We start from the raw sequence: 23,151 nt of genomic DNA on the forward strand, positions 1-23,151 counted from the left end.
ATGCACCTCGACATCTCTTATATATGTTGGTTATTTATAGCTGATAAATTCATTCTCTTTTCCATCTAAATATATTGGTCTGTTATGTTTATCCTTTCTTGTTCTATTATTAGAAAAATTAAGAGCATGCTAGTTTTTTTCCTCTAGAAGGATTCATCTACTTGGCCTTTAAAGGTAAATATAGTTTGGGCTTTGATTTGCTATCTTTTGTAAGAGGGTGGGCATGAGATTAAAAGGGTTAAGACTTGGAACAAAAAAGTTATTCTCAAGCATATTTAAAGGCTACTTTCAAACAAATTACATTTTGGTCAGCTTGGGTTTATTCTGTATTGCTTAAAAGGAGGTCATTTTTGACATGCTAGGCTACCTTTAGTATCTTTTTAGTCATGGCGAAAGATTCTTCAGAGTCGAGATTGGTATAGAAGTATGTTTTTCTCTTCCATTGGTGATGGCTATTTGACTTCTTTATAACTAGATTATTATTTTCCATATTGACAATGTTTTAATGACTTTTTGACTTTCTAAACTTTATCATCTACTAGATTGTCTTGATATCCAAAGGTTGCATACATTATTAAGGAAGGTGGTTGGGACTTTCTTTAGATATTTAGGACCTCCATCAAATATGAGACTACATTAGATTCGACCACTAGTTAGCTTTTTGAATCACGATGTCTAGACAAGTCATTCTACTAGGAGGTACATTATTGATTAAGCTTGGGAGATACTTCGAGATACTAGGCTTAAGAATATTATACACCATCTTCTCTAGTTTCCAGGACATGTTTCATGACACCCATTTATCTTATGACTTACTCTTTTTGGTCGTCTATATGTTATGAACAAACTATAAACTTTTTAGATCATCATCTCTGCCATATGTATCTTGTATGGTTTATATATAAAAATTCACGAACATCTATTTTTTAAGTGCTCATTCTCAAAGGTATTATTTAAATGAGTTAAATAGAAAAGATATATTAAAAATATATGCTATATTTAATCATTCAAGACTAATAATGATGAAAATAAAATTATTGAAATAATAGCTAGTATACATTGACTAATCTTACAGGTCCTAGAGTTAACAACCATACAAGTTTTCAGTGGCCTTGAGACTTGTGAACCTGAACTGATGATCTTTGTTAAGCAAATCTAGAACTTAACTCATTGAGCTATACCCCTCTGGGTTAAAGAGATGTACTTTCTTAATAGTAGAAGAAGTTGATTTTATTGGATAATGATATCTAATAATGACCATATAAATGAAAGTTAAACTCAAATATTTAGATAGTAATTTCATTGATTGCTATGAAAAAAAAAATTAGATGCTTGAAGAACAAATGTAGTTTGAAAATAAGAAATCAAAATTAACAAAAATAAGGACACTAGTAAGTCTCAAGACATATTTGATAATCCTAATGCCAAGACTTTAGCCTATAAATAGCCATCCGATGCTAGAATTGAAAGCCACAGCCCACGTCTGAAGCCATTCTCCGAAACAACATACGATATGGCTCCTAAACTTCCCCATCTTTTATCAGCAATCCTCGTTATCTTTTCTATCCAGTCCTTCAAAGGTCAGGCAAGAACTTTGAAACCCGAGCATCGGCAATCTTTTAGCAGCTTCCTTCAAGGGCTGGAAGGGGTTCAAAAGGGCCAAACTGTGGAAGGGCTTATTGAGCTCAAACAATACCTCAAAAAGCTTGGGTACTACCCAAGTGATATCACACTCACAAGCAGTGATTTTGATGACCACTTGGAGCTAGCACTCAAAACATACCAAGAATATTTTCATCTGAATGTTACTGGTAACCTTGACTCTAGTACCATACAACAAATGGTGATTCCACGATGTGGAATGCCTGATATCACAAGCACTCCGTCCACAAAACCGAACAGCACTAAATCAAAACACATGAAGGTCCACATGGTTGCTCATTATGCTTTCGGGACACAAAAGTGGCCACCTTCCAAGTATGCTCTGACCTACAGATTTGGCTCGGGTGTCCAAGTTGTTGGTTCGGACACCTTGAGGTCGGTCTGTTCAAAAGCTTTTCAAACATGGGCAAAGGTTTCTCCATTCACTTTCCAGGAGGCGACTGCCGGTGCATCTGCAGATATTGTAATTGAGTTCTTCAGCGGCGATCATGGGGACCAGAGTCCTTTCGATGGACCAGGGAATCAACTGGCTCATGCTTTTTTGCCGAAGACGGCCGTCTCCATTACGATGCAGACGAGAACTGGAGCACTGACCCCGCAATGGATCAAATTGACCTGGAATCCGTTACTGTTCATGAAATAGGACATCTGCTTGGCCTTTATCATAGTAAAGATCATCCCGAAGCCATCATGTATCCAACGATAGCACTGGGAAAGAAGAAAAGAGATCTCGCCCAGGATGATATTGATGGGATACATGCTCTCTATTCCAATTAATTAATTACGCAACAACTCAGTAATAAACTATATGCAGTATAAGTTTAGGAATTACTAGAAAATATTCATGGCAGTTGAAAGCTGGCCTCATCTGATCATACTCTAAACATGTTATCTCTTCTACATAGTTGAAGAGCTTTTTATTGTACCAAAATTAAAAAGAAAATAAAATAAAATAAGGCTATAGATTAAGTCATTATTGTGCGACATGTCAAATTAGATCCTCTCTCTAATGCATGTTCCTTCCATGTCATGTTAAATTGTTGAATTCAAGATAATTTATCTACCCTCTCAGTCTCAAAATAAAAACCCTAATTGAGAAGACGCAAAATTCTTGGAATAAATAAATATACATCTATAATTTTTTGTGTTTAATACGAAAAATTATATTTTATATCATAAATTTCATTCGCAAGTTTACATTTAATATCCTTTAAAAGAAAGCCAACAAAATATATCTTATTACTTACAAGATTATTATTTTAACGACTAAAAAATCTTTGAAATCTCAAAATAACAAAATTATCATTCATGATCAATTATTGAACAGAAATCCTTTTCAGGAAGCCATAAAAAAGTGTAGCAGGCAGGTTCTCTCATGAATCTTGATTTCTGGGGAATTCTTAGTAATTATTCATTTTCAATCTCCATGATTTAGCTTTGTTGCTTTTGCTAAGCTTTCTGATGTCATTATCGACGGCTAAACAAGTCTGCTGAAGCTGCATTTAGGATGCAAAATTTGTTTAGGTTCCGTGAATTGTCAGGGTTTGATGACAAGAAGCGAAGCTGTCGTAGACGTCTTTCCTATCACAACGCAAGGCGACGTAAGCCACAACCTGAGGCAATCTGGTTCAATTCAGCAAGGCCATCATCATCCTTTCATGGTGCTTCCTTCTATTTCAAAGGTTTTAACTGTCGTGTTCCAAAAATAATTGATTAAATCTTATAAGAATCATTAACTGCATCCGATGTCTTGCTTGTCATTTAATCCAATAATTTGTTGTGAGGAAGGTATGGCCATTTATTTTTGTATTTCAAAAGAATTTCAAGGAAAAAATTATTTTTTTACTTCAAATTATTAATGTGTTAATGTTAAAATTAATTTTTTAAAAATAAAAAATATTATTTTAATATATTAATCATAAAAATATTTTAAAAATTAATCGTCACCACACTTATAAACATCCATTTTATATTTGTGAAATGCCAGCTAACTACCTTCTGGCTGACTCTCTTTTTAATTCTATATAATCAAATAGCTATAACCTCTGGAACCCTAGTGAACACTGAATGATAGATAAGTTGATTTTTATTAGTTATAGAAACTTAATTGAGAAGGGATGGGAGAGAAGGACAGGGAAGAGGTTGTATAAAGAAGTTGATATCATAGTTATAGTTAATATTTGTGTTGTATTATATATGATAATATTTTCTTCTTATTATTTTAGAAATTTTTATTTGACCTAGGATTTAAAATGTATTTTTTAAAACTACATATGACGGGAAAGTAAAAACACAATAAAACTTTACAAAGTAAAAACACAATGACGGGAAGACATCCGGCTCCTAGTCTCTTCGAAGATCAGTTTTCCAAACAGAATCTATGATGACTACATTCTCTCCAATAACGAAGAGCAAGTTGTGCTTTAAATTAACCTAGCTAGTGGCACTTGTTTTGCATGAGGTAGCGTGTGTGTCTATATATATAATTGTTGCTGATAAATAGTTAAATTTGATTGCAAAAAGAAAAATATATTTACAGTTGTCGTTAATGTTTTAATGAAATTCAATTAAAATTAAAGATATTTTGAGTTTAGCCCTTTCCTGTTTTACGTATTAAGTTAAATTGGGTTAGATTTTACTTTTATATGATCCAATCAACTAAGTAAATTAAAATTTGATTTAATTAATTTAGTAAAAATTTAGTTTGACTATAAGGAATTGAAGACATTAGCATTTTAACATTATTTTTAGATCGACCCGAGTAAAACTGCTAAACAAATGACTTAATCAGGTCTAACAACTTTATTTTATGAAATTATGGTTTACTTAATTACATGATAATAAAAGTGCAAGACAACAATCAAATAATTTTAAAAAAATTATATGATTATATTTAATTATATATATAGATTTATAGAGATTCCCAGTAAAATTATGATTATTTTAAATAATGTACACTTAATAAAAGCTTACTTTGAATACTATAAGCTTTCTCTCAAGAAACACATTATACAAATTCCATACAATATGACTTTCATGTTGTCGCACATGTACAATGTCACGGCGATCATCCACTCTCAATATTATATAAGTCTGGAAAATAAAGAAAGATAACGAATTCTTGTCTTTTATCAGTAGAATGATGGAATAGGAGTCGTCACCTAGTATTTTGATCATTAGAAACCCTAACTGGTCTCAGATATCGAGCACGAGGACTAGATGTGTAAAGAAAAAGTATTAGCAATCCAAATACTTTCTACCTAAGGTAAGTTGTATTGTTTAATTGTCTAATATATGCTAAGATTTATATGTTAGTCTGTCTAGAGTTTAAGAAAAATCCTCATCGGTAAGGAGATTATTATCTTATCAGGTAAAGCTAACTGCTCTAACGTCAATAAAAAGAAATACCTTTTAATATTGGAAATGCATTTTACATATAAATTCATGATTCCAGATACTAAAAGAAAATAAAATGATTTTTTTAGGAATTATTGAAATATTAGCTAAGTATTTGTGGCTTTAATAAACTGGTTATTAAAACCAAAATACATGCTAATATTTATTTTTTATTTTTTTCATATGAAAATATGATATGATTTTTTAAGACTTGGTGTATGCATGAAAACAAGATACTTTTTAATTTTTGCAATATTTTGACGAAAACCGGATTCGTATTCTTACGAAATAAAAATGATAATTGATAAATAATAACGAATATTTAACATAAGTTTTTTTTAGTTTGTTAGATAATGTTGAGAAAAACCAATATTTTTTGCAAATTTATTTACATAACATAGTTAATTAATACATGTTGTCATCATAATTTTATAGAGGTTTGATAGAAGACATGGATGAGCGTTCATTGATTGAGACTCACCCTAAGGATTGCGAAGGATGGATTATTGTAATGGGGTTTAGGATTTTATTAATTTCATAACATCTATTTCGAGGAATTTTACTGATGATAGTATTAGGTGTTCATCCAGAAAGTGTAAAAATAAAAAGTTTCTACATCTAGATATTAGACAATGCATCTTCTTACCAAATGATTCGTGAAAGAGTATCTATGGTGGTATGCACACGGAGAACTATTTCTTCCTAATAAGAGTATGGTAGAAAGGTTGGTTATGTTAACTTCTAGTACTAGTAACATGCATGAAGTTGTAAATGACAACAATAATCCTTACAAGAATATGGTTATGGATGCAATGAGAATGAATCAAGGTAATGTCACTCAATATTCAATCGTAGAAGAAGAACCTAATGTAGATGCAGCAAGGTAATGTCAATCTCTTTCCAGTTGAATCAATAAACATGTATATTAGGTTGTGTACAGATGAATTCAACTCATTCTAGTTATTTGTTGCTCCTTATTATAGTTGGTCGGTCATACTGACGGTTTATGACTTGCTACCAGGATGTGTATAAGGCCGAAGTTCATGTTTTTATTTATGGTCATACCAAATTCGAGTAGTCTAAGCTGAAATATAGATATTTGTCTTCGACTGTTGGTTGATGAGTTGATGTAATTATGGTCCTTCGGAGCTTTGTCTTATGATATATCAAGAAAATAGAATTTGTTTTATAAGAATGGCTTTAATGTGGACTATCAATGATTTCCCAGCTTATGTAGTGGTTTTTGGTTGGAGCACACATAGAAAACTAGCATGTTCATATTGTATGAAAAATAACAAGGCATTCAAGTTAACAAATGAAGGTAAAGTTTCTTCTTTTTTTTTAATATCTCCATCATTTCTTGCCAACGAATCATAGGTACAAAAGGAACAAAAAGGATTTCTTTGTTAGCAAAGTCGAAAAGGATATTGTATCTCCATGTCTTTCTAGTGACGAATTGCATAATGTTGTATCAGAGTACGGTGATATTGTGTTTGGTTTTCAATCAGGTAAGCAGAAGTTTTCTAGTTTTGGTTTGACCCATAATTGGGTAAAGCAAAGTATGTTTTAGAAACTTTCTTATTGGAAGACCAGTTTCCTCTACCATAACCTTGACATCATGTACATAGAAAAGAATGTATTTGAGAATATTTTCAACATCGCCATGGATGTAAAGGGGAAAACAAAGGACAACATCAAGGCTAGATTAGATTTAGCATTGTTCTGTAACAAAAAAAAAATAGAGTTTGTTTTTTATAGGTCACGGGTCATAAAACCCAGAGCAAGCTTTATGTTAGATAAAAATACATAACTACCAGTCTATAAATGGCTTAAAAGTATATGTTTTCCTCATGGACATGCCTCGAACATATCAAAGCTGGTTAATATAAAGGAGTGCAAATTATATGGAATAAAAGGTCATGATTGCCACGTGTTCATGCAAACATTCATTCTATTAATTTTTCGTGATTTCTTGCCAATGGGGATATGATATACACTCACAGATATCAATCATTTCTTTATAGATATATGCTCCAGCAAGTTCAAAATTGATTACATTGAAAGTCTTGAAACGAACATCATTGAGTCAATATGCAAACTTGAGATGATATTCTCTCCATTATTTTTTTGGCTCAATAGAGCATTTACTCATACATTTACTATATAAGGTAAAAGTTGGAGGATCAGTCTAGTAGATGGATGTATTCATTCAAGAGGTTAGATATTACAGTTGTAGTGTAATTTATAATTAAAAAAAATTTCATTATTTTTTCTAATTGATAATTTTTGTTTAATTCTATATATCCAAGTACTTATTCAATCTTAAAAAAAAAAAGTTGATTGGTTATTCGTTTTAAAAACAAAACCCAAAAGCCATACTGAGGTTATTCAAAATGAGAATGAAGACACAAGTGTGATAAATGAAGCATTTCAAGTTAGTGAGTTAGTTGAACCATATATAGTTGCTCCTTCGATTAACTTAGAAAAAAATTGAATTTTCATGTTTTCAATAATAGTCTTGTTGATGTTGATGTAGAGGAGTTAAATGTTGTTTTGAGCTTTAGTAAACTAGCAAATATCGATGAAGATTATGATAACTATATTAAAGAGTATGATGGAGCTGATAATAATTCAATTGACGATTATGTTGAGAAGGTTTACAATTACAAAGATTACAATTTGGCAGTATTTTGTCATAATTTGATCAAATCAAGGACTTAATTGCCTAAATATTGAAGTTCGATGGCCAATTAGGGACTTAATTGAAGAAATCCAAAACCAAGAACCAAATTGTAAAACACGTCCAAATTGAAGGCTTGATTTTGAATCTGACGCATTTTGGCGCCAAATCTCAATTAAATGAAACGACGTGTTTTGGGAAAAACGACGTCGTTTGATGCACTGTTCATATGAACTATTCATAAAAAAAAAAACAAAAAACTCAAAACGATGTCGTTTTGAACAGCACCACCATCTTCTTCCCCTGGACACGCAGAGAACAGGGGAAGAAAATGTGTTTTTCTCCTCTGTTTTTACCGATCTTTTTACCGACAATTTAACTTCAAAAAGACGCCGACACAACCCACTTTCCACGTGCTTGAAGAACGGTGGAGGAGCAGCTGCACAGTGGCCGCCCCAGCCACGTCCCCTCCCCTGTTTTTTGCCTATAAAAACAGGGGAGGCAGCAGGTCACAAAAAAAAACCCAGACACGAAGAGAGGGAGAAAAAGAAAGAGAGAAGGAAACCAAACACGAGAGAGAGGAGAAGAGAAAAGAGAGAAAAAAAAAAAGACAGAGAAGAAGAAGCAGAAAACTGTGAAAAACTGAGGAGAGAGAGAGAAGAAAAAACACAGCAAAACACCGGCCACTGTGTCTCCACCACCAGCAGCACCGCCCCGACACCAATCCCAGGTAATCTCCGGCTGCCTTGTCTCTTTATTCTTTCGGTCTGCATTAGCATGCAGAACGTGAATTAATTCACGTTCTGTAGCAAATGAAGGAGGGGGGGCTGGTTACTGTATACGAGTAACCAGCCCATTTGGTTTTGGGCTGGGTCCGACCCAACCCACTGATCTAGGCCGAGTCCGGCCCATTTAAAAAAAATTAATGTTTTTTTATATTTTTATATATTTTTCTTTTTTTATTATTTATGCCTTTTTGCTTAGTATTGATCTATATTTTATGTCATAAAAAAATACAAATATGGTATTAAAAATACCCGGGTTTTTTTTATCAACAAAAAAAATATTTTTGTGCATACGGCCAAGTGTCTCAAAGCTACAAAAATAAAAAAAATCATATTGTATTTTTCATACATTAAAAACAATATTTTAGCATGCATTTTGACTTTAATAACCAGTTTATTAAAGTCAAGAGAACATTGGCCAAAAATCAAAAATAATAAGAAATTTTTTGTTTTGTTTAGTATCAGGGATTATGAGGTTATACATAACATGCATTCTTGATATTAAAAGGTTATTTGGTTTTACAAACGACATAGAACAACTAGGTTTTACCCGATAAGATAACGATATCCTTACAAATGAGGACTTTTCTTAAACCTTAGATACACATATAATTAGATACCACATCATGATTTTATATTTTACCAGACAAAACAATGCAGTCTACCTTAGGTTGGGCGTAGTTGGGGTGCTAATACCTTCCCTTTATGCAACCAGTCTCCGTACCCGATCTCTAAAGACCAGTTAGGGTTCCTAGTTACCAGAATATTAGGTGGCGACTCCCATTCAAATTTTTCACTGATAAGAGACAAGAATTCCTTGTCTCTTCATACCTTGTTAGAAATACACCACATCTCATCGTTAGCATGGATGGTGGATGATCGTCGCGACGCCACACACGTGCGACAACGATGAAGATGAAAATTTTGACTAAATATATCAGAACATGAAAGTCTAAAGCTTTTTTTATATATAATGTAATATTATGGATGATATTTTGGAGCATGATATATTTATTTTATAATTGTTTGCTATTTTTAATATGATGTGTAGTAAGTTTGCAATTGAAGCGTTTGTATAGGAGGATAAATAGGCAATACTAACAAAATATCTAAAAGTGTAACACAAATACCGACATATATGCTAACGGAAACCAACCATCGGTATTTTATCAAGAGTTGTAAAATATTTACTGCCTTTATAACAAATACCTACATCCATACTAACAGAAACTATCCAACGATATTTTACCAAGAGTTGCAAAATATTTACTGCATTTGCAACAAATGCCAATGTTCATACTAATAAAAACCATCCGTCAGTATTTTATCAAGAGTTGCAAAATATTTATTGCATTTGTCTATACCGACAAATGTGCTAATGAACTTTCAAAATTCTAGAGGGCTTTTTAAAATTTTAGTACAAAATTCAAAATATATCAATGGAATGTACCGACAGAAATTTAATGTCACTGCCATGAAAATATTATTCTAATGTTCATTGGTAAACCTGTCGGTTAAATTGTAGTATAAAACCCAGCCCCTCCTTCATGGTTCATTTTTTCTTCGTTCCTCATTTCATCTTCTATTCTCTTCTCCTCTCTGTTTGTGTTTTGTTTTTGCAAAAATTCATGCAATTTTTTTTGTTTTGATTGTAGTTTTCAACATATTAAAATGTATGTATTTTCCTTTCTTTATCTTTATACTTTTTTATATTTTTAATTTTAGTTATGATTTTTTTTTTTTTTTGTGTATTGTTCTTAGATAAAATCTTCAAAATCAACACATTATTAAGGTAAATATTTTTCATTCTAAAGTCTTTAGTTTTTTTCTTTTTATTCATTCAATTTTTTTTATTGTTTGTATTACCATAATAATTGAAAATTATTAAATTTGAATTGTTATTGTTGAATTTACCTTAAAAATATTTATCAAAATATATAATTCAATTTAATTATTTTATCTTAATTTTATTATATTATTGCTTGTTATGTTTTATATTATTTCAATTAATTTTAATTGTTATTTATGAATTTATATAGATGTTAGTTGAAAATTTATAGATGTTAAATTTCTATAGATGTTAGGTTGTATATAAGATTTTGCAATAAGTCAATTGACATGTGGATATTATCAATATTTGTAGATATGAAAACTATGCGTATTCTCTAATATAGGGGAGGTGCTAATGAATTTTTTAAAAAATAATTTAATGTAATCATGTAATTATTCGTATAAATTTGTATAGATGTGTAGAATAAAAATTTAATTATTTTATTGTTTGTATTGTAATAATTATCTGTAAATTTTATTGAATTTTAATTTTTATTATTAAATTTACCTTGGAACTGAAGAATTAAATTTAATTATTTTATCTCAATTTTATTCTATTATTTCTTGTTGTGTTTTTTATTATTTTCATTAATTTTAATTGTCATTTATATATTTCTATAGATGTTAGATTGTATATAAGGTTTTCCAATGGAGTTAATTGGTTTGTGGTTATTGTAAATATTTGCAGGTTTAAAAACTGTGGGTAGTCTCCAGTATAGGGGAGGTACTGTTGAATTTTTTTTAAATAATGGAATTTAACTATTTAATTATTCATATAAATTTTTGTAGATATGTGGAATGAAATCAACAAGACGTCATCAGCAAACGGTAGCAACTTGTTCTTCTTGTAGTGAGGATGATTTATCTTTAGATGATGATCAAGAAAAGACATTTATGCCAACTTGTAATGCTACCTCTTCTAATGCAGTTTCACAACAAAAAGGTAATCTGCCTTCATAGCGAGGTCAATTCACCAGCAAGTACCAAGACTATCGAATGATGACTTTCAATGTCAATTTGTTTAGGTTTTAGTATTTTTTATATTTATAACATAATTTATGAACAACTAATTAATATTTTATTAATGTTATTTAATTTTATATTCACAAACATTGAGGCTGCTTAGAAAATAACATCAGTATTTAAATCATCAATGGAGATTCTATCATTTCAATAGAGTGAGATTTCCAAACATCCTAAGTGTGGACTAATATTGATGCATGGTTTTAATAATGTCAGGTAAATGTTAACTTATAATTTACAGTTTATTTTTATAATTTTATATCCTGTATTATTTTTATTTTAAATGAATTATTTATACACAACAAAAATTTAAGTGGGATAGCACAAACAACAGTGTTGTAAGGAAGGTATGGAAGAATCAAGCAGCAACTAAGTAACATAAAAAATAATATAATTTTTTGTTTTGTAATTTTCTATTGTCGCCCATCAAAAAATTCGCGCGACGTCGGCTGGCGCTTTTTTTCCTCTATTATCTTTGGTTTGATCTTGTTTTTCCTCTATTATCTTTGGTTTGATCTTGTTAGATTCATTGGGAGTCGTCACCTAGTATTTAATTGAGGATTACTAGGAAATCTAGTTGCACTTGTCTTTGTCAGAGATTCACGGTGAGGGACTGATTTTGGTTAGAAAAGATATTAACACCCCTAACGCACCCTACCTGAGGTAAACTGCTTCGTAGCTGTGATGTGTTAAAAAAGTTTTAAAAATTTTATCTTTTCATCGAATTTTAGAAATACAACTTCCGTACAAATTTATACTTCTACACCATGATCCAATCAAAATATTAAATTCTTTTTTATTCTCCGTAATTTTATCATAAATAAATAAAAACATTCATAAAACAAATACAAACACACACATGCATTTTTTATTTTCTTTTTTTTCTTTTTTTTTCTTTTTACATCCACAATAAAAATTATAAAAATTCAAAACTAAATAAAATATACATTAAATAATTTAAAATTTAAAAAACAGTCCCTAAAACTCCAGAAATTGCAGCGTGAATAGTGTCAGCGCGTTGCCCAACGCGCTACTACCACTAGCGGCACGTGGGTTCACGCGCCGCTGGGAAAGAAACCGGCTGAAATTGACTTCTCCTCCTCTTCTCTTCTGCAACACCAGCGACGTCGTGACCTACAAAACAACAAAAAATACACAACAACATCGTTGACTCTCCTTAGATCTGCTTCTTTCTCCTTCATTTTGGGTCTGATCCGTTTCTCTACCGATGGCGGATCTGGTGGCGGTTCGCTTCTATGGAGGATGGTCTATGGGAAGATGAAGAAGAGAATGAGGATGGCTGGTGCATGCATCCGGTTTGAAATGGTGCCGGATCTGTGGGCGACGCCGTTTTGGGGGCAAGAGCTGTTGCGTTGTGGTGCTTGCTAGAGGCTGGAGTTGATGGTCTTCTTTTGCTGCTGGTGTTCGGTTTTCGCGGTGGAGGAGAAGAGGCTGGATCTGCAAGCGCCACCGGAGGGAGAAGGCGGACTGCTCCACGCCTGTGGGCGATGCTGCTAATGCTGCCACTATTGGTGGAGGAGCTGGAGACGACGACGCTGTGATGAGGAGACGTTGTTGCTGAGGCGTGAGGAGGGAGCTGGCCTGTTCACGGTGGCTAAGTCGGCTGAAAGAAAGAAGAACAACAGTTGGCTGAAAGAGGGCAAGAAGAAAAGGGAAAGTGTTGGGTTTATGGCCAACGGCTGGTGGAGATGGGTGAAGGAAGGAAAAATCCAAAAAGGGGGGAGGGGGCGATGCTTTGGTTTCAACTGGAGAAGGAAATTTAGGTTTAGGGTTTTTTTCTTTGTAATTGCAAAATTGCCCTTTTTCTTGTAAAATTGCTTCATTGGTTGCAAAATTCGCCCCTTTTGTTTTATTATGTGTCAAAGGTTGATATTTATAAGCAAAATGTTATTTGGATTTTAAAATTGGTCCCTTAACTTTTTGTAAATCTTGATTTTTTTATTTTTTTGTATTTTTTTTAAATGAGCAATATCAACATCGACTCAATAAGAAAAATCAATGATTTTAAAAATAACACGTTAAAAGTTAAACACGTTCTAAATATCTTTGAAAATTTAAATTGTTTTGAGATGATGCTGAAAATGCTAAAAATGATGCAAATATATTTAAAAATGTATTTTTTGGATTTTCATTGTTTTTCTCTATTTTTTGGATTTTTTCTAAAAAATTATCGAAATATAGGTCAAAATTGGGGAATAACCCAGAATTGGGTTATGACATATGTTTTGAATTCTAATTTGTTATTTTATATTTTGAATTCTAATTTGTTACTATAGAAGTAGAGTACATGATTTTTGGTATGACACACAAAAAAAAAAACAAGAAGATATGTGAGAGATAATGGTCTAGAAGGCTAGAATGAGGTAGTGATTTGGTAGGAATTCAAACGCCATTCATTTCAGGGGATATATAGACGTAATATATTGAGCACGTGATGTCTGGATAGTTCGCATGACACTCACAATCTAGTGCTGACAACCGGAACCGATAAATTCATGGTTTAGTGACCACGCATACCGATAACATAATGCATATGTGCCCTTAACATGGTGGACTAATAAAATCCACTTTGTAAGATTTTTGTTGTTGTCTTTTTTGACAAGAAATTTCCCCCCACATTCCTCGGAATGATAAAATTTAATGACATCACTTACCTCATTATCAAAAATATATCCTTGATATATTTGATTAGAATAATATTTGAAAAAATAAGGGTCATTCCAATAAAAATTCTACTGGAAACCACACATAGAGAATGCACTTTGTAAGATTTTTGTTGTTGTCTTTTTTGACAAGAAATTTCCCCCCACATGCCTCGGAATGATAAAATTTAATGACATCACTTACCTCATTATCAAAAATATATCCTTGATATATTTGATTAGAATAATATTAGAAAATATAAAGGTCATTCCAATAAAAATTCTACTGGAAACCACACATAGAGAATGTTTCAATCGGATTATAAATGGTTAACATGACTACATTAGTTATTTTATTCGAATAATATTAATACTTCTAAATATTATCAGGTATTCAAATTATAACTTCTGCTAACAACAAATCAAATTCCTTTCACAGCACAGGTATAGATTATCCCACAAGGTTGGACTATGAAAGTGCTAAGTATTTTTTTGTACCAAGTGTTATACAATATAAATCTAGATTAAGTATTTAATAAGCAAAGTATTAAAATGAACAATATAACAAATACAAAATATGTTGGTATCAAATATTAAAGTCCATGTTGAATTTATACTATACTTATTTTTACACCATTAGTGTAACCTTTTCACCTTGACATAATAAACTTAACTAAAAATAATGAAAAAGAGAAGCATAAATAAACAAGATAAGAATATAAATAAGATATAAATTAACTAAGTAAATGGAAGGAAATAGAAGGCATAAACAATATATTAATGAAAGCAAAATTTAAGCATTGCAAAAAAAAAGAGCAAGAATATGATCTTCATCTGAAAATTAAGATGCCTAAATGCATGGAAAATATCTCCTTTTATAGGCCAAAATTTAAAACTTTTGATTTGTTGATTACTTGTTTAGTGGGTGGTCACATCTTGACTTGTTGACAATTCTTATCTTCTTGTCTGAACAAAACGTCATTGTTAACATCAGAATTTGAACAGACTGTCCTATAAAAGTTCTAAAAATTTATCTTCGCTTTCCAATAAAAAAAAATAAGGTCATTTGGACTTCTAGGACTCAAGATATTAGCTGAACATTGAATAATATCTGGGCTGTAGGACAAATTTTGACTTCTCTATTGTTGTTACGATTTGAACTTGAAAACGATCTTTTTGAATCTTGAACTCCTATGAAAGTTTTAGCCCTATATCTTAATTTTTCATTCATATAAAGCAGACCCAAATCCAAGTTCTATAACTCTATATATGACTCAATGACTGAATAATGTCATAGTATGGACTTAACCAACATCTCTTTTTTAAACTTAATCATTTTTTTTATCTTTTTAATTTCAGTAGCTAAAATCATCAATCAATTATTTTATTTATATGATAGGCCTGCATTTAAAATGAATATTTACTATAAATTAAATATATATTATAATATTAAATATGATATTATAAAACATGCTCTAATTAAAGAATTATTAATACTTTAAATACAAATTAATTATATAAAATCTTGATAAAAATATATTTTTAAATACTAATTATTTATCAACCACCAAAGAATGACAATAAAAACAGAAACACTATTCTTCTCACATAAACTTTTATTTATTTTACCAAACCTTTCCTATTCCTTGTTTGATCTTCCACTTGGGTTTTCCGGTTGGAGCAATTGACAAATCCCATGGCTTGAAAGAAAGAGAAAGAGAAGTCAAAGATTCAAAGAATTGATTGTTAAGAGAGAAAAAAACAAGAAAAAAAGAGGTCGGTGAAAGCTCTGCCACCAAATTGTTTCATGAAATCATGACTCTAAATTTCAAGTTCAAATGCCAACCAGATTTGATCAAAGTCTTAAGATGTCCTGTCTTCTACGATGAATGACATTCTTGCCTAATTGCAGTTTTCTTCGTTTACTGTATTTATCTTCTCTCTTCTGTGTCCACCCTTCTGCTCGTTGAGAGGCCCTCCATGCAAGTCACGCAGCCTTGGTTTGATTCTAGAGAATTCTATTGGTTTCATAATTAATATATTAATAATCAGTTTGACTGGTGTTGAATTACTATGTTTAAATGTAAGGTGGGAAAGATTTATTTATATATACAATATGCTATTTAGCATGTGTTTGAGGATATAGTGGGAGGTATATAAAATATTAATATATTAATTAGTGCTTTTATCTGTGGGTATGATTAATCATGTTATAAAAGTCCATCATCTGTAAATGTTTCATTCTTGTCATCCTCCTTATGCCATTTATAGAATAAAATGCATTTGAATGAATTTGTGTCCTCGTGCGTTATTTATTATGTGATGAATTTGGATTGATTATTATTATTATTATTACAATTGCATTATAGAATACACTAAAACAACTAGGTCAATTATTATAGCAATTCATAAAATCACAATGTGTATATATATATTGTGCTTTTATGAATTATAAAGTTAATTTGTCCTCAACCGTTTTTTATTAATTGCAATAATAAATTACATGATTGGTCTCAAAATCATATAAAAAATACTTTTTAGTACACCTATTTTTCTTTTTCTTATCCCTTAGACCCAATAGTTTATCTATGCATGTTTTTTTATTATCATTATGGCTTATGTTTTTAAATTATATTTCTACATCCACATCTATCTTTAAATTTTTTAATTTAATTTTTGGTTACATATTATTTAATTCTTACTCAGCTTTCAAATGTTTTCTAATATTAGTAGGTGTTTTTTTTACATCCTTGTATAATATTTTTTTCCTTAGATTTTATTCAATCACTGTAATATATGTGTTTATTTCTATTTTTATTTGATTAAATAAATAAATAAATAAAATTATTAAACAAAAATAGTCTCATAACTTGTATTGAGATATCAAATATTTTAATTTACATCTATCTTTTAATTTTTCAAATTAATCTTAGGTTATTATTAACACTCTCTTTTCTTTCTTTCTTGCATTTATTGGCAATATATGAGTCTCAATTTATTTAATTAAATCCTTGCATGAACAAAAACGGTTTCATGACTTGTTTGTGTTTTTATTTTAAAAGTATTTTAAAAAAATTTAAATTTTTTTATTTTATTACTTCAAATTAATATTTTTTGATAATTTCATATTATTTTGATATGTTAATATTAAAAATAATTTTTAAAAAATATAAAATATATTATTTTAATATATTTTAAATAAAAAATATTTTAAAGCATAATTACAATTACACATAATATTTTAAAAAATAATTACAATTACACATAAAAAAAAAACTAAATTTCCATTGGGGTAATTGACAACCGAAAGTATAAAATCAGGCTTTCTGAAATTATCGTGTAAGTCAGGAGTACTGGTTTGATTTTTTTTATAAAAAAACATAAAGCATTAATAATATCACGTGATAGACGAGCAAATTAGACGGTGCTTGTCAACCAACCTCCATTAATGAGTATTGGGTTGACTTGAGCTTGAGGAACTGGTTGAGCAATGCCGTTTCTGTGGGGAGCAATCCGTAAGCTTTCATTTTGCCCCTCTCAATTCATAAATACTTCACGTCTATTCTTATAGTTTGAAATTTCTATGTTTTACCCTTCTAATTTTCCAAGAGTTCCAATGTTATTCATAATTTTTTAAATTTGATTTATGAGTTAATTTTTATATAGGTTTCTAAGTATTTTTTATAAAATATTATTAACATCCACACACTTATATGGACTTGAGAGGAAAAATAAATGATAGAAAAGTAAGAGATAATAAAATATAAATAAGAAAAATTAGTTTTTATTTAGCTAGGTGTGAGTAAAGTAAAGGGCAAAGGAGAAATTAGAATTATGAGGTTAACATTGAAAAGTCTAAACTATAGAAGAATGAGTAAAATATTAATATTGATAATTCCATTAGGGTAAGTAAAAACAATTTATTTTTTAAAATTTAAAAAAACCTCATCTTTTAAAAAGCATATTTTATGAGTGTAGATGAATGAATAAATTTTCAATTATCCCAAGAGCTTTTATAGTATATGCACTTTAATTCGAACTCAGTATTTTAAGTTTTTTATTATTATGCTATGCTTTTTAAAGGCCAATTAATAAATATGTTGTTTACCCTAAAAAAATTGATGCACTGATTTGAGGATATTATCCTGGTGATAATAAATGTATAGTTAATTACTCAACAAGCATCTATCTTGTTTTCATAATCTTTGTGCTTAATATAAATCTAAAATTGAAAACAAGATAAACATATTGAGTATAAATAACTTAAATTTTGCTTTTGATTTTTTATTTAATTCAAATAATTAAATTTAGAATTAACAATAGAATCCAGAAGAGCAGAAAGGCATCTGAATCATATGTAAAAAAAAAAAAAAGATGCATAAGAAATTAAAACGGAATTAGTGTAATTGATGGATCCGTCGACTCCTCCTGGTTCCTTCAAAATGGAGACAATGGTTGACTTAGAAATGATGCCGTTTGTGACGCAATTAGGCAGTACGCGTGGGTTTAAAGTCTAATCTCCTCGACCTTTCCAGATATTGCTTTGTGGGCGAGTAGCTTTAAAGTTCATCAACACGTTTTATAGCCGAAGACCAAGTAAGATGCTCTTCTCCGTTAAATTTCCAGAGCCTCAGGTTTCTCAACAAATAACCATTCCACCTTCCTCTCTCCCAACTTGGATCTGCCGAAGCTTCAAAAGCAACGCCCACTTGTAAGCCTAGAAACTAAAAAATATTTGTTTATCGTCACTTTGACCTTTGATGTATTGACTTTAGAGTAGATATTATATTTTGGCTTTGACTTCGTACTTCCTCAACCTATATAAGGACTCCAGCGTTTCTTTATCTCACAGGCTCTCTTGAGCGTTTCAAGGAAGTTTGAAGTACTCACAAATACGTGTAAAACCCATAAAGAATCAAAGGAAAGGAAAGGATGAGTGGTAGCAGCGGCAGCAGCGGCAGCAGCAGCAGGATAATAGATCAAGAAAGTGGAGCAAGTGCAGCTCAAAGGAAATTCAAGGGAGCAAGAAGGCGAAAATGGGGCAAGTGGGTGTCTGAAATAAGGATTCCTGGGAAGCAAGAACGACTTTGGTTAGGTTCTTATTCTACACCCGAGGCAGCTGCGGTGGCTCATGACATAGCTTCTTATTGTTTACGTGGGCCTTCTTCGTTAGAGAGTCTGAATTTCCCCCTAATGTTGCCTGCAAGTGTAAGGGAAGACATGTCACCCAAGTCCATACAGAAAGCTGCGTCGGATGCTGGGATGGCAATCGATGCTCAGATGATACTGAACAGGTCGCTCCAAAACGAGGTCAAGGATGGACCTGAGAAAGTTGCGATTAATCATGGGCCAGAGACACAGTTATGGGAACCTGCAGCAGGTGGTGGTGGTGATAGTAATAATCTTTGCGAGAATTGGCATGAAAACAATATCGGTACTAGAGTAGGGGACGATTTAAACATCTCCATTGAAGATTATCTCTTGTAGTTTAAGCTTTGAGACCATGTTTTATGTGATCTAATTCAAGTATGTGTGTATATATGTATACCCAGTGCGATATCATTAAAATAGAAATCGGAAGGTTATGAGATGGCGGTGTAATACATTACGCCGGCTAGCTACATTTTTTCTAGTTTGTGTCATCATTAACTTCTTATACATATCAAGATCTTCAAGAACGGTAGACAGGGAAATTAAATCATCAAGGTTGAGCAAGGCTGTAAAACAACAGTTGACAATAGCTGCAGTCTGTTTTTGATTCGTCGTGGTTTCAAATTTTCTCATCAAGGTTTAGCATGGCAGTAAAACAACAGTTGACAATAGCTGCAGTCTGTTTTTGATTCGTCGTGGTTTCAAATCTTCAACCCACTAGCATGCACGTTTCTTCATGACCTAAAAAAAAAGAAGGTAAGTTTATGTCTTGTCATGTATTGACTGCAAACAAACACTTTTGACTGATGCGATAGATAATTCAGGAATACCATTATACCAAAGACGACCGCCTCATTTTACCGAAGTGGGACTTCTTCAGATTACTGCACCACAGATAGTAACATTACGAACTGTTTATGCATACGGACAAACCCTTTAACAATGCTTACGTGCCTTTAGCTGTGTTTGATTTGATTTAACGATGCTTATCATTTCTGACATTTTCATTTTTAGCTGTGTTTGATTCTAGTTGCCACAGTACGTAATTATAATTTTTTTCTCAACTCCAAGTCAGAATAGTTTCAAGAAGGATGTGAGTTTTATAAATAAAAATTCTTAAAATATTATATATATATGATTAATAAGTGAAATCTTGGATAATCTTAAACTTAAGTTTAAGTCAAAGTTATTTGATTAGAACTGTTCTTATCAAAGTTGTGTTTACTACGAGAAAAACCTAAAAAAATACTCAAAAAGTTACAAAATAGAGATAAAAAGAAAAGAAAGGAAAACTAGATTTTAAGCATTTGATATAAAACCCACACAGATTCTATAGTTCTGGATTGAAAAAGCCGAGAGAACCCATATCTTGTCCTTGAAGCTAGCTAAACGAGTAGTTGATAGCTTCGTCCACAGAAATGAATATACACCAATTCTTGATCCTAACATTCAGGCCTTAGTGGGATTCTTTCTTAATATATATATTTCTTGATGTTAAAATTAATGCACAACGTTGAATTTCTAACTGTAGAAAAAGTGTTTGCCAAATAAGTTTCAAAGCATGAATTTTCCTCCTCCTTTAGAATTTCTTTTCTATATAATATATATAACCTAAGACCAGTTCAAAGTTGAAACATTAAAATTGCTTAAATAAGCAATTATTGAGTGGCTGACTAGCTATTGAAAAATCGTAGTACGGCCAGTCTGGATTCGACGAAGTCGTCTTAATAAATAATTAAGTTCTGGGATTGAGTTTGAAAATATTTATCAAGTTTATGATAATTAAGTTGGAGATAAGTTTTAAATAGAGTTTAATAATATTTATATTGTATTTATTATTAATTGGATAAAGTAATTATTTAAAAAAAATTAATCTATTCGATTCAATATTTATCCTGTACATTATAGTATAATACTCAATCAATTTATATGTTTAATTGGTGCTAACTCTCTCTTGTAATAATAATAATAATAATTAAATAAACTGAAGTCATTATAACTTAATTTTATTTTATTAAAAAATTTACCATATACGCATCTACTAAATAAGTTATGTTTGTTCACATCTCTTTTCCCAATTTCTTAACAGGTGCATTTGTGGCCTTTAATGAACCATATTTTGAACGTTGACGTTGATAGTAATGTATATAAATAAAAAATAAAAAATAAATTACTTTAAACAAAAAAAATATTTAAAAAAGAAAAATCTTAGATCGCAATAATAAAGACAGAATTAGTCGGTGACTATTTTATTCATTTTCAAATCGATGCCAAATATCAAGACCGAGTCCTCACCAGCAGTCATTGCAACGTTCAATGCTTCTGGTGATGGCGTTCATGGCTTGGCAACATCATCATCGCTGGCAGCAGACCTTGCACTCCATTTTACTTTGCTCAAAGTTCTCTCCGGCCGTCAACGGACAACCATCTTATCTATAGCTCAAGTTCTCAATGATGATAATAATTACTCAACTAGTGAGTTGTTAGATTTGTTTTTAAAAATTATTAATTTAAATTATATAAATATTAAAGCGGCTAGAAATTTATATAATAGTTAATTTTTAAATTTTTAAAATAAATTAAAATATATATAAATTAATTTGAATATCAATATTAATTAAAAAAATTCATCCAATAAGCTCGTGCATATGGGATTTCTCTTGTTAATATAATAAGAACCTTAACAGTTTTATTTGAAGAAAAAATTCCAGAATTTAACGGAATTTAATGATGCAATACTCTAAATATATAATTGCAATGATTTTATTTTAAAGAATTTTAATTAAAATTTTAAAAGAAAACAGGAGGCCTCAAGAACTAGGGCGCATGGATGTTGATGGGACAGCCCTGTCTAGAAAAGAGAAGGTCAAGCACGCGTGCACGGGCCACGCATGTGTGAGTCTGCGAGACCAGTCTGCGTGTCTAACTTTGTTTTTGGACTGGAAAGTAAGAAGCAGGCTTCTAGAACCTAAAAAAAAGTTTATTGTCGACTTTTATTTTATTTAAAAAATCTAAGAAATATTTTAGAAAATTAATAAACACATTTCTAATCTTTAATAGCCCTTTAATCCAACAAAAAAAAATAAAAAATACCCAAATAAAAAAAATTTCAAAGCCCGATCTATTTATTTCAAAAATACCATCATCGGGAACGTATTTGATTCAACAAAAAAAATTAAAAATTCTCTTATAGTATTAATTCATGCTTTTAAACTTATTTCGCAGGCATTTTTTTCTTCAGTTAGGAACGCAACTTTGTACATTACTTTTTCAAATGCGTTTTGATAACAAAAATATATTATCGAAAACATTATTCACGTGCTAAGGTTTTATAAAAATCCTAATTATTTTTTTATATTTTTATGTCATTAATATGCTAATGATAATAAAATATTTTTAATATATTTTTAAAAAATAAAAATAATTATTATTACACTACAACATACTATAAGATTATAAAATTACCTAACTATCTTCCATTATAATAATAATAATAATAAAATAACTTGAAGTCATTATAATTCAAATTTATTTTACTAAAAAAAGCTATTAGATGTACAATCAATAAACTACATCAGTTAGCAAACTAGGGCTTGGCTTAGCGGTGGAAGGGGCTTGTCTCCTTCCACTGCACCTGGATTCGAGCCCTAGCGTGCACGTCTGTCACCCCCGTGGTGCCTTACATGCCTACTGAGTTTGCAGGATATTCAGTAGGTCGTGAGGATTAGTCGCGGTGTGCGCAAGCTAGCCCGAACACCCCACGTAAATCAAAAAAAAAAAAAAAAACTACCTCAGTTAAGCATTAAATAGGTATTTAGTAATAAAAATTTAAAATTAAAAAAATTATTTTTTCTATATTTTCAAGTTTAGGTTTTATGATTATTAATATAATAATTATTGAAAATTTATAAAATTATTAATTTTAAAATTTATAAAATTAATTAAGATATATATAAGTTGA

The 23,151-nt window shown here is 30.7% G+C and overlaps 1 protein-coding gene, 2 long non-coding RNA genes and 1 pseudogene across 3 annotated transcripts; all 4 read left to right on the top strand.

The window, feature by feature from the left end:
* Positions 1–1,088: 1,088 nt before the first annotated feature.
* LOC105133821 (uncharacterized) lies at positions 1,089–22,855 on the top strand. Its single transcript, XR_843870.1, has 5 exons — positions 1,089–1,099; positions 3,797–3,803; positions 8,367–8,372; positions 17,843–17,846; positions 22,769–22,855. It is a non-coding gene; the product is annotated as an uncharacterized LOC105133821 (long non-coding RNA).
* On the top strand, positions 1,459–2,535 carry LOC105133819 (metalloendoproteinase 1-like; annotated as a pseudogene).
* On the top strand, positions 12,330–12,928 carry LOC105133818 (uncharacterized). The gene is made up of 2 exons (XR_843869.1): positions 12,330–12,767; positions 12,820–12,928. It is a non-coding gene; the product is annotated as an uncharacterized LOC105133818 (long non-coding RNA).
* Positions 18,604–19,629, top strand: LOC105133817 (Integrase-type DNA-binding superfamily protein). Its single transcript, XM_011037944.1, has one exon. It carries the CDS (start codon positions 18,972–18,974, stop codon positions 19,524–19,526), a length of 555 nt encoding a protein of 184 aa, XP_011036246.1. The 5' UTR covers positions 18,604–18,971; the 3' UTR covers positions 19,527–19,629.
* Positions 22,856–23,151: the final 296 nt, after the last annotated feature.

Source organism: Populus euphratica, unplaced genomic scaffold (genome assembly GCF_000495115.2).
Source record: "Populus euphratica unplaced genomic scaffold, PopEup_1.0 scaffold54.1, whole genome shotgun sequence".
In the NCBI taxonomy this organism is placed as follows: domain Eukaryota; kingdom Viridiplantae; phylum Streptophyta; class Magnoliopsida; order Malpighiales; family Salicaceae; genus Populus; species Populus euphratica.

What these genes read in the sequence shown, in the direction of transcription:
- LOC105133817 (XM_011037944.1), top strand. Translation starts at nt 18,972, where the DNA reads ATGAGTGGTAGCAGCGGCAGCAGCGGCAGCAGCAGCAGGATAATAGAT.